General features: G+C 39.1%; 1 protein-coding gene across 3 annotated transcripts in view; it reads left to right on the forward strand.

Moving 5' to 3' along the window:
- Positions 1-11,196, forward strand: part of LOC107263570 (MAP kinase-interacting serine/threonine-protein kinase 1) — a 47,812-nt gene extending 36,616 nt beyond the window's left edge. For all 3 annotated transcript variants that reach the window (XM_015730909.2, XM_015730910.2, XM_015730911.2), the window contains 3 exons: positions 1,257-1,613; positions 1,701-2,271; positions 2,366-11,196. In XM_015730909.2, coding sequence (XP_015586395.1) covers positions 1,257-1,613; positions 1,701-2,271; positions 2,366-2,825 — 1,388 coding nt within the window. In that variant the 3' untranslated portion in view covers positions 2,826-11,196. The remainder of the gene's footprint in view (positions 1-1,256; positions 1,614-1,700; positions 2,272-2,365) is intronic.
- Positions 11,197-11,367: the final 171 nt, after the last annotated feature.

Consider the following 11,367-nt stretch of genomic DNA (forward strand, 5'->3'; position numbering starts at 1 on the left):
TCAGTGAATGTCAATTGTTCCTTGGAGATTGATTATTCAACGAGAAATATCTTTTCCTGCTATGTATGCCGGCATTATTGTTATTATGGTATATCGAGTGTTTCTAAGATTTTCATAGAGTCACGGATACCTAGTTCAATGGAATTACTGCCGTACCCCGGTTTGTAATAAGAAGACCTTGTAGTGCGGCCCAGATTTATTTAGTCCTCTTGTCTACTATAGATGGATATATATAGCTCTTTGCCAATAGCAAAAAAGAATTGTAATTATCAGTGTAGATCTTTAATTACACGCGGAGGATATATCGGAAGATAGTTTTTTTTTAAGCCTTCAATTAATATAAACGTCCAAGATTCATATTTTATTTGTAATGCCCAAAGCTCACATTTTTCTTCGTTTATTTTTCGCTGTACAATATTTGTAAAAATTCTTTCTCTCACTGTTTTGGTATAGCGATGCTGTCGTGGAAAAGGGACAAAGGACAGTTGAAATTTTGTGCAATACTTATTGAGTAACTTTCATCGGTACATAGATATATATACGTTCGATTATGGCTTATTTGATGATCATTAGTCATCGGTGCTTTATCTTATCGGTTATTTCAGTGTCGATTAATACGCTTGATTAATTTTTCTGGATTTCTGAACGCTCAGCAACTCAACGTTATGATCATTGCCTATTGCTTGTGGTTTCTAAGCGGATGAGTTTCTCTCGTTGTTTGCACTTTTGTTATTACAGTTACGTCCAATACTTGAGATCCTTGTTAAGAGAAATTTGCCTTTGGCGGTTTTTAATGGACGAAAGAAAAAAGAAACGTATCATCGGTTGACCATAAAAATATGCGTCCCTTTCATACCGACTGCTTATTGGGACTCGCAAAATTACAAGAAAGAATCGGTTTTTTGTAGCTGTATGGTATTTTTTATGGTATTTATCATTTTTTGTTTATCACTTTATCACGATTATCCTCTCAGATGGAAAATCAATAACGCAGATTAAATATTATATTGTTCCGACGGCAATGACTGCGATTCGGAGCGTGATTTTCTCCTTAAGGTATATCTTGTTTTAGAGGAAACGAAAGGAACGAATATTGAATTTATATGGTTGATGACGTCAAGCGAGAGATTTATCGAGAATAGAATTTTGTATGGATCTTTAGATTTTCTTTTGGTTGCTGATTGACTTGTGAGGAATACTGTAGAGATTGCTTGATGCAATGTGAGACTAATTAGAATATTTTTGTTTTATTACAGAATTGTATAAACTGACCGGTGAAGTTCTTGGCGAAGGGGCGTATGCATCTGTACAGACTTGCGCCTCGCTCTATACCGATCTGGAGTATGCAGTGAAGATCATTGACAAGATACCGGGACATGCCCGGGGCCGAGTCTTTAAGGAAGTGGAAACGTTTCATCATTGTCAGGGTCATCCTAATATCATACAGTTGATTGAATTCTTCGAGGATGACGAAAGATTCTATCTCGTATTCGAGAAGATTAATGGCGGGCAATTATTGAGCAGGATTCAGGAGCGGGTACACTTCAGCGAAAGGGAGGCTAGTGAGATTGTCAGGGAGATCGCCAGTGCGCTTAATTTCCTTCACAAGAAGGGTAAGTCTTTCATACAGTTAACGTGGTAATTAATGTGTGAAAATGCGACGAGAGTTTTTATTTATATATTTTCTTTCTGTTCATCAGGAATCGCCCACAGGGATCTCAAGCCTGAGAATATTCTCTGCGTGCATCCCGAAAAGCTGACACCTATAAAGGTCTGCGACTTCGACCTGGGCTCTGGTATAAAGTTCAATAATTCGCGGTCCAGCCCTGTTGCCACGCCGCAGCTCCTTACGCCAGTCGGTAGCGCCGAGTTCATGGCTCCGGAAGTCGTGGAGGCCTTCATCGGGGAGGCCAACTATTATGACAAACGTTGCGACCTCTGGAGTCTAGGAGTTGTCATGTATATACTCCTGTGTGGATATCCGCCCTTCTATGGGAACTGCGGTACAGATTGCGGCTGGGAAAAGGGAGAGAATTGTCAGGCATGTCAAGAGTTACTCTTCACGAGCATTCAAGAGGGTAGATATGACTTCCCGGACAGGGAATGGCGATGTATTTCGGAGAACGCTAAGGATCTCATCAGAGGATTGCTGGTCAAGGAGGCGCACAGGAGACTGAGCGCCGAGAGTGTTCTTAAACATCCGTGGATCAATCCTGGACCAACCTCTATTGAGGTCGGCGAGAGGTCTTTGACCACTCCTCAGATCATGAGGTTAGTCGAAGCTCCATTACTCGGTACTCTTATTCTTCTGCACGCATCACTTGCGGAACATTGTCTTATTTATGTGTAACATTGATGTTTTCAGAAGGAACAATTCGGCGCGGGAACTTTCGGCTTTTGCGGAATCTGCTATGGCGGTGAATCGGGTGGTACTCCAACACTTCTCAGTAAACCTCGAGGAGCTCACGGAGAACAACCGAGAACCACGGCTGTCGACCTCGTCAACGGACGACGACAACCATCCATACGGTCATATGTCCGACTCCAGCAGTGAACTCTCGGAGCACGGAAAAAATTGCGTGACCCATTCGTCCAGCGAGTTTGACAGCGGTTCGCGCCTCAAGTCTTGCTCAGTTCACTCGAGCATCGATCTCAGCGACTCGAAGATCATCGGCAAAAACCGACTCACCGGCAAGGAATCGCTCAATCATCTGTTTGGGCTTTCGCCTCCGAGCGAGAGCAGATTGATGCAGCGGCGTCTTAAGGCTCGCTCGAGCCTTCTCGAGCGACAAAACGGCGCCATCGTCGCTTCCCCAAGTGGCTGAGAGAGTATAACTAATAAGAGTACACTCTCTTCGTGCGAACGTTCTCTTTCTCTTTGAGTGAAATTCGTCGATCAAGTGCGCTACTGCGACGCGTCAAACTTGCTTACAATCGTTATCCGTTAATCAAAGGTGCAACACATTTGATTCAACGGTTTGAAGAACATTCTATAATGACATTCTGTAATGACATCTGGGGCGAGTCCATTGTCAACGCCAGCTTTATGCCGCTTGTTTTCTCTTGAATATTCGGTTATTCTTTTTTTTTTGTTTTTTTTTTTTACGGGCGTCAAACATTTCTTTTTCACGGTGACAACACGCCTTTAACTTGCCCCGATCAACGAAGACGAGGGCAGGTAAAAATTGCGTGATTAATACTCACCACTACTACATTAACGACGACTTGGCTTTTTACAATTTTGTAACGAGCGACTACTTCCTCGTATCCAATAGAAAAGAAGCGGAAATATCCATTGTTATGCGATCATCCGGCTTTGTTTTTTTCACTGGCTGTAATATTGTTTAATTCTTAGGTTTTTTTTTTTCTTTTCTTTTTGTTACTTGCGATATTCGTTACTGTATGTCCATGTGGATGCAGTTCTGAATATTTGTTTCAGAGACACCCCGTACACACACTATACACTACAAACAACATAACTATACACATTTACACTACACTTTGCTCTATAATGAGAATACCTGGAATACATATTATACACTGAATACATACCGAACACTAAAATCCATGAAGCACTTAGGTTACAGGAAAATTCAGCAAATAGATACCACGGTATATACAGTGAATTAAAAAGAAACAACATAACAAAAATGCACATGACAAAGGATAGGCTTCACAAAGCAGACACCAAGTATACACACTAATGACGACTTGCAAGGAGTAGATAATAAAAAAAAAAGTAGCGTTTACGCAAAAGAAACAAAAAAAGGTCCCAAAAAAAAATTAAATATATAATGATAGCGAGGGTTTCGCTCTACGGGCGGCACAGTGACATCGTGTCAACGAAGAGGGAGACACGGTGGAGGCAACGAGAATTTTCAGATTTGCAAAAGAGGAAAGTCGGTGATTTTCCGGTGGGATGTGGATTTCCGTGTAACCATCGTGTTTCCTGCTGTACTGTAAAAAAATTCTTTTTACGCGCTGGCGACCGTATGCATTTCCGCGATCGTCACGAGCCTAATTTAAGCAGTTTAAGTTTCGCAGTTTAAGTTTCTCGCTGAGAGACCATTGCGAAGTGAAGATGTTGATTATTGTATAGGGTACTTTTCTTTTTCGTTTTGCCAAATTGAGGAAGGAGGTTGATGAATGGTTTTGTAGAAGAAAAAAAAAATATATGTCCGGCACGTACGTACATCCATACATGCATACATCCATGAATAAGCGAGAAGTGAGAAATTTCTGAACTTTCTGAAATTTCTGAAAAGGACAAAGGGCACTTGTCTGATAAGGAAAAGGGGAGTGTGTGCCCTTAACATAAAGAAGCTTGGTGACCCAATCGGTGCATGTTACATAATTTTGCTCATTAGGCAAGTAAGGCGCTTAGATTGTAAGATTTGTTTAGATGCGTGAAGTAAAATGGATACAAGTGGGTTGCGTTGTGATGAGAGAAAGAGAGAGAGAGAGAGAGAGAGAGAGAGAGAGAGAGCCCACGATCTCCTCCGCGCGGGTCTCTCTGTTAGGATTGTATTTAAAGGAACGCGAGGATTTATGAATCCGCGAAATTTTTTGTACCTGCACCGCGATGGCGGATTTGCGCGAGCTAGATTTACGGCGAGGACCGAAAAAGCACTCTGAAAAGATAATTACTTTTTAAAAGCCGAAAGAAATTCTTTTTGAAATCGTTTTTGCGATCCACTTCGAAATCGGCATTTGCACTGATGTACATGGGAGAAAAAAAAATTACGTCAAATTACGTCGAGGTGATGTTGTATGCTTCATTTTTTTTGTACATTTTTCGTGTTTAATGTAAATTATTCTTGTAGTATTTACTTTCTTCTTTTTTTTTTCGTAATGACCTTTGAACGTTTATTCGAAGCGATGACATGTTTGATCGCAGTGCCATCTTTTTCACAATGATTGCAATGATTTATTTCGTTCTTTCTGTTGTGTTTCACATATACTCGCCGGGCGATTGTATCACATTCCAAGGAAGGTGATCTCAATCTCTTCGAGAGAAGAAACTAAGATTACGACCGTGTTTGCGGATGGTACAATTTTACGGAAAATAAAGGATTTAATGAAATATCCATAAAAAAAAGTATATCTGTGTATACGCACCTTCGCTTTTTCGTTTGGTGAGAAATGCGCAGGGAGTATACTTCTTTCCAGTTTATTTTTATTTTCAAAAAGCGTCCAATTGTTAGTTGCGTTTATATGTATTTTTTTGTTTTAAAGTATTTAAGAGTGTCTTTTCGAGTTCTTCCCGTACTGTCAAGGAGGGAGGTTACTACTCAGGGCTCCCACCGAAGAGGCTGCGCAAAGATCCTTGCGTATCGACACTTTCCGTAACTGAAGGGGGAGAAATACTAAAAATTAAAAAAAAAAGTAAAAGTAATAACACGCATAAGGACACACACGTACACATACATTGTAACTTATGTAAAATAATGCGCAAGCGTCTCGACGCCCAGTGACGACCGATCAAAATCTACCCACGGGAATCGGGAGGATTACGAAAGGCTCTTTAATCAGGGTCGAGGAACCCGAACGCCGTGTTATTCTAAGAGAAAAAAAAATTCTTATTGCCGCATAGTCTCCGTCGTTCGATTTCCGGCCTGTAAAATTTCACCTTCTGTATGTTCTTTTACCACTATTAATCTTGCTATGTCACATAGTTATATTTGCGCATTGCGTCAACGTCCGGTCGAGATTTGGAGACTTTGCGGTTCGATTGTACGAATGGAGACATCGTGCATATATACATATACACACAACAGACATAAGATATCCATGTATAATAGAAGACGTGAGAAGCAATATTTTTATTTGAGTCTAAGATCGAGAATGAAAGAGTGTCAAAGAGAAAGAGAAATAATAAGAAAAAATGAAAAAGAGAGTGCTGATTCGGACAATAAAAGTTTCTCGGCGGATTGACCCCGAGGCTGAACCCAAAACCCATGCTGACTTTCTCGATTCCTCATTTTTTCTCCCCACCATAGTTTCACTTTATCTTTTTATCGTGACTCGCAACCTTTCCGCTGCCACGAAAGAATTGGTCGTAACGTCTATCCTGAGAGCAGCGGGCCTGTTGCGAATTCCGAAGGAAGTAACGATCCTCCAATTCATTTTGAAAAATCGCCCCTAAGGCCGATACGTACAAAACTTTGGTGTGCATGGGGGGATTGAGATTCGTAGCAGCCACTTTCATGTAACTGAAAGAGAAGGTAATTTTGAAAATTGAAAAAAAGAAATTGATAGAGAAATCCAAAAATCAGCAGATCCCGAAGTATCAAGTATCCGTTTCTCTTTGATCTCTTTCGGCGGTACGAAGACATGCGAGAGTGTGGATGCTCTTTTTTCTTTTTTTTTTTTTCGATTCAAATAGATTTAAGGACTCCTACTAAGCGAGTCGTTGCGCGAGTTGTAAATACGGGGATGAATGCAGAATTGAGCGACAGAGTGTTCGCGATGAGCGATGAAAACAAAGAAATAAAAACAAAAAAAAGAGACAGATGGATAGACGAGCGGAGTGGTAGCTGGTCCATTAAAATCCAGAGTGTGGTTGGGAGGTATATTTGTTAATGACGGTAAAATATGAAAACGATGCAACAATGGCCATAATAAATAAGTAATCTACAGGCGTGTACGTATCGCGGATAAAATGGAAATGAGAAACAGCGCGGAGATCGTAAGTCGTGTAAAACGGTGTGTATATATATATTACACATATATGTATATATATATATAAAAAGAAAACACAAAAAAATGAAAATGGACGAGCGTAATAACGATACGAACTAAACAATAGTTCGTAAGAAGCAGCACCTTTCTTTGTATAGGATTCTTGTAAGGCTTTGTAGATATATATATATATATTGAAAAAGTTATATATATATCACCTAAAAAATGTAGACTGCTACGCGTCATCGAATGCTCTTAATTATTGGTACGGGAAAAAAGCCAAGTTTCGACTTGGCTATTATACGTGTTATATATTACAAGCATTGTAACACGGAACATGGACAATTTCCACATGCTTATTTGTACTTTGCGTGCGAACTATACGAATGGCGGGGACCACGCGAAACCCAGTGAGTGTGAACTCGATCTAAGACGTAATACGAATTACTGTAGGTCTATTTATTCAACCGTCGTGAAATTTAAAATAAACTCAATATGACGAAGCGTTCATTACGAGCACGCGAGTATCTCGTTGCAGGTATTAAATTGTGTCGTTAAGATCAATAACGAAACGCGTGCGAATAAATGGATGGGACAGTAGAAAACCCCATATCGTGAAGGATTAAGGAAGATTGATTATGGAGAATTGAGAGATCCGGATAGATCAGGAATCGCTAATGAGAATTTCGAAAATGCGTAGCGGTCAAAAAAATTACTGTATCCTCGTTTCAGAATTTCTTGCTCACTCGTGCTATTTGTTTGGCAACAGAGATAATAATTTTTAAAAAATTCAGAGGTTAAGAAAGTGTCTTATTCGATGCCAAAGGCGTCAGTAAAAGTGATGAAGAACGATTGAAATTGGGGGATCCCAAAAATCATAAATTTTCGTTACATTTTTTTTTTAAAAGAAAGAGGGAGCCAGGGCGTATGTACATGGATGCGTGAAAAATTCTATGAACGAGCGTGTGAGTGACAGGACGAAAAGGGTTTGAAAAAAATTGAATAACGAGAGGAGTAAATTGAGAAAGGAGAGGGAATAAAAAAAATCATGAGTCATCTTTTAATAGGCTGCACCATTTTTTTTTTACTTTACTATCCCGTATGTTATGATCATTTGATGGGTCGATTTAAGATACAATGATACATGTCGACGTATCAAAGAAGGAAAAAAGTGAACCTGTAAATAAAAAACGAATTCTACTTCAATAACAGCGTCGCCCGACGCGCACGATATTGCCGAGTTTCTACAAGAATAATCGTAGTATCATCGACCACTGCGTAATGCGTATGTAAAACCTTATAATATACTGTATCGAGAAGGTAAGGTTCCCGCGATAAAATCCTCCTCCATATTCATCCATCTTCATCCAGCATTAAATCAAGCCACGCATCCGCATTATTCAGTTCTCCTCTCAGGCATCCATGCAGAGCCGAATTAATTGTTTAATATCCCCTTATTACTTTGTACCACCGTATATATTCATTGTACGAGCCGAGCGGTATTGCTAGCCGCGAGAACCTACCTCGAACCGTGCGATTCGAGCACGTCGGGCTTTTTAATAAACTTTTTTTTTAATTATTAGCCTAGAGATACGAGAGTATATATATATATATACGCGCGCGCATACAATATGAAACGAGCGCGATTACTTGTGTACATAACAAAGACTTACCTATTAGTATAGTGCCTATATCTTTAGGATAGTTTATAGTATATACATATACACGTTTACCCTATCCCCTCATTATTCAAGAAAAATGAGAAACAATCCCCAAATCCCATTTTCATTAAACGTCCTCGATATCGTCATCTCCCATCAATCATTGTATTCCTTGTATCCGATATCATCCTCGTGCATCCGCGATTTGTCCTTATCCCGTTGTCCTGTGTCCCAAGAAAAATGATAACAAAAACATTGCAAAAAAAATGGCCAAAAAATATTTTTTATTTTTCATACCCGTAGTAGGTACTATATATGATATATTTTTAACGTGACTGGCGAGCTTGTTGGAGATAACGAAGCCGAGAGCCGCGATCGTTGCGCGGTTTTTTTTTGAACTTTTCCGCGCCACGATCGCCCTCTATGCTTTCTGGTGCGAAGTCTGTTGTAGTATTAGACGCTTTGTGTACTGGGGCTGTTCATTGCGAGTGGAACTTCTTTTTGAGAACGAAGGCCTAACGTCGATCTTTCATTATGTCACATGACCTATTGCACTTTTACTTTTCGGCGCGTTTTACACTTTATTTCCAAGGTGTATCATGATTTTATCATTACGATCCAGCTTACTATTTGATCTGTCTGTACATATACTGTACAGGCCCCGGGATGGGCCCAGCGTATGCTAAAATAACAGTGGAACAACGTGACGAAATCGTATAAATTCTGTTGTCACGTTTGTCTCTATTCAATGACAGTGAAAAGTGTGTCTTCAATTCAAACTACGGGACTCAAAAATATAATATGCTTGTAACTTAATATCGAGAGGTACGTGCTGTTTCGGAAATAAGAGGAAGGTCCAAGTGCAATTGGTTAGTGGCATATGTAAGGAATGAACAAGAATGAGAGAGAGAGAAAATATGATATTGAGAGTGAGAGACGGCATCTTGATGTACTTTTGCATTACGCGAGTTAGCGTAGCGAAACATATAAATGTTGAGACTGGATTATGAACGTACAAACTTTATTATACCTAATGATAATGAATTTCAAGATTCATCGGACGACTTGATGTAAGCGACGAGACAGAATTGGAAGTGAGAGGAAATTTAAGGCTATATGCATATATGTATTTTATTCTTTACCGTCGCCATTTAGTTCTTACGCGGAATATCGAATGGATTTCAATCGGGTTTACGAATGAGTAGCTCCGTTTACTACTGTTATTACTGCTACTACCAATGCTACCACCATACCGATGTAATAGTACCGTTGTCAAAATTCCTTTTACTTTGTCAAAGAAGTCACGATCCGAAAATAGCGAATTTTGCCCACAGTATTTGCATAATTATTACGGAGCATCGTTGCAGGATCTAATTGGATCGACGTTATATTTATTGATAAGGGGATGCCCGAATACCTCTTCCATGGTTGCTAAAAGTCTTATCATAAGGAACAATTCAAAAAGTGTCCAGTGCTTTTTTTTTGCGAGATAACGATTTTTATCTTAACCTCTAGTCGCGAATCTTTTTTAAGTCGTACCACGATTTGAAAAATATTCGTTACGACAAAAAGTATCGTTCAGTTCAACGATTTTGTTCGACGAACGATCGTCGTCAGTGCTAATCGGATAGGATTAAATAATCGTCAAATTTGAAAATCGTCGTCCATCGCGAAATATAATTATATGAGTATCCATTGAAGAGAAATGACAAAAATATATATATTGTACGTATAGAAACGAACGAATATTGCCAATAAGTTAACGATAATATTATTAGTGATAACAATTGATCATGAATATCTTAAACCATCGTGCTTTAATATCGTTTGTTTCTTTTGCAAAGTTTATGTGTACATCGCGTATATGAAGTTCTTAGAGAGCACTCATCACGTGACCTAAATCCTACAGGGATTAATCCTACAGTCGATTATCGCAGTTAAACTCATCAATAAATTTAATAGTATCATCGTCATTTGGTCACAATCATTAGAGTATATAGCATGCCTGTCAGAATCAGGCATGCGAAATTTAATATCTGGGCCGATATTTTAGTCTGTATTAAGTTTCATGAAAACAGCCTTTATCGAGCCCCTATCGAATCGTGGACTTCTTTGAATATTTGAAATTTTCCAAGGATTGCCGTCTCTCGCTACGAGAAACTTTCGCTTTCGTATGAATTATGGATATGATAATTCGAATGAAAAAGACATCCTGTCAATCTCTCTGTGGACTTTTATTTGTCTATTGCTTTGTCTTTTCTTATTCATCGTTCTCGAACTCAACGAGGAACAACGAAAGACGATATTACATGTATATGTAGCGACCGATCGAAGAATAGAATAACACCGAAATTTCCATTGTGCAACGACGTGAATTATTGTATTTATGTGGAAATTCAGTGTCGGTGGAAAAATAACTGCGACACCCGTCCTGAATTCGAAATCGTCGAGTTTCCAAATTTCATGATCCATCGAGGATTGTTTCATTCGTTGCGAGAAATTAATTTCAAGATTTTTGATAATTGTCTTTCGTACGTTCGAATAAAGAGACCAAAAAATATTGAACGGGTCAGTGTTGCAAAGAATGCAAAAGGCTTTTTGGATTCGCGGACGAAACAGTTACCATTGCGTCTTATTGTCAAGATTATTTTCACCACCGTCTTTCGGCACTCGCGTAGAATGACAGATATGGTGAAGGTGGGTAGAAGTAATATCTAAATGTAATCCACCTTCATTGTCTCTAATGATAAGAAGAATGAGTAAGTTTTCAAGGTAACGGGGGTCGAAAATAAAATCCCTTAAAATTAGTGCGTAATATTAAAAAAAAAAAAAAAAAAAAAAAAAAAAAAAAAAATTTAACTTTATTCCCATCTCGTCGGTATAAGAATAAATCGCGAGGATGCTTTATTATGAAATCGGAAATTGGCGTCGATCTTCGGGCGAAGAGCGAGCGTTTCCAGAGTCGTAAGATAAATGTATACAGAGATGTGGTCCACTTTGAAGGAGTCCCATAGGTCCGGGCAAT

Source organism: Cephus cinctus, unplaced genomic scaffold, assembly GCF_000341935.2.
Source record: "Cephus cinctus unplaced genomic scaffold, Ccin1 Ccin1_scaffold0160, whole genome shotgun sequence".
Lineage (NCBI taxonomy): Eukaryota > Metazoa > Arthropoda > Insecta > Hymenoptera > Cephidae > Cephus > Cephus cinctus.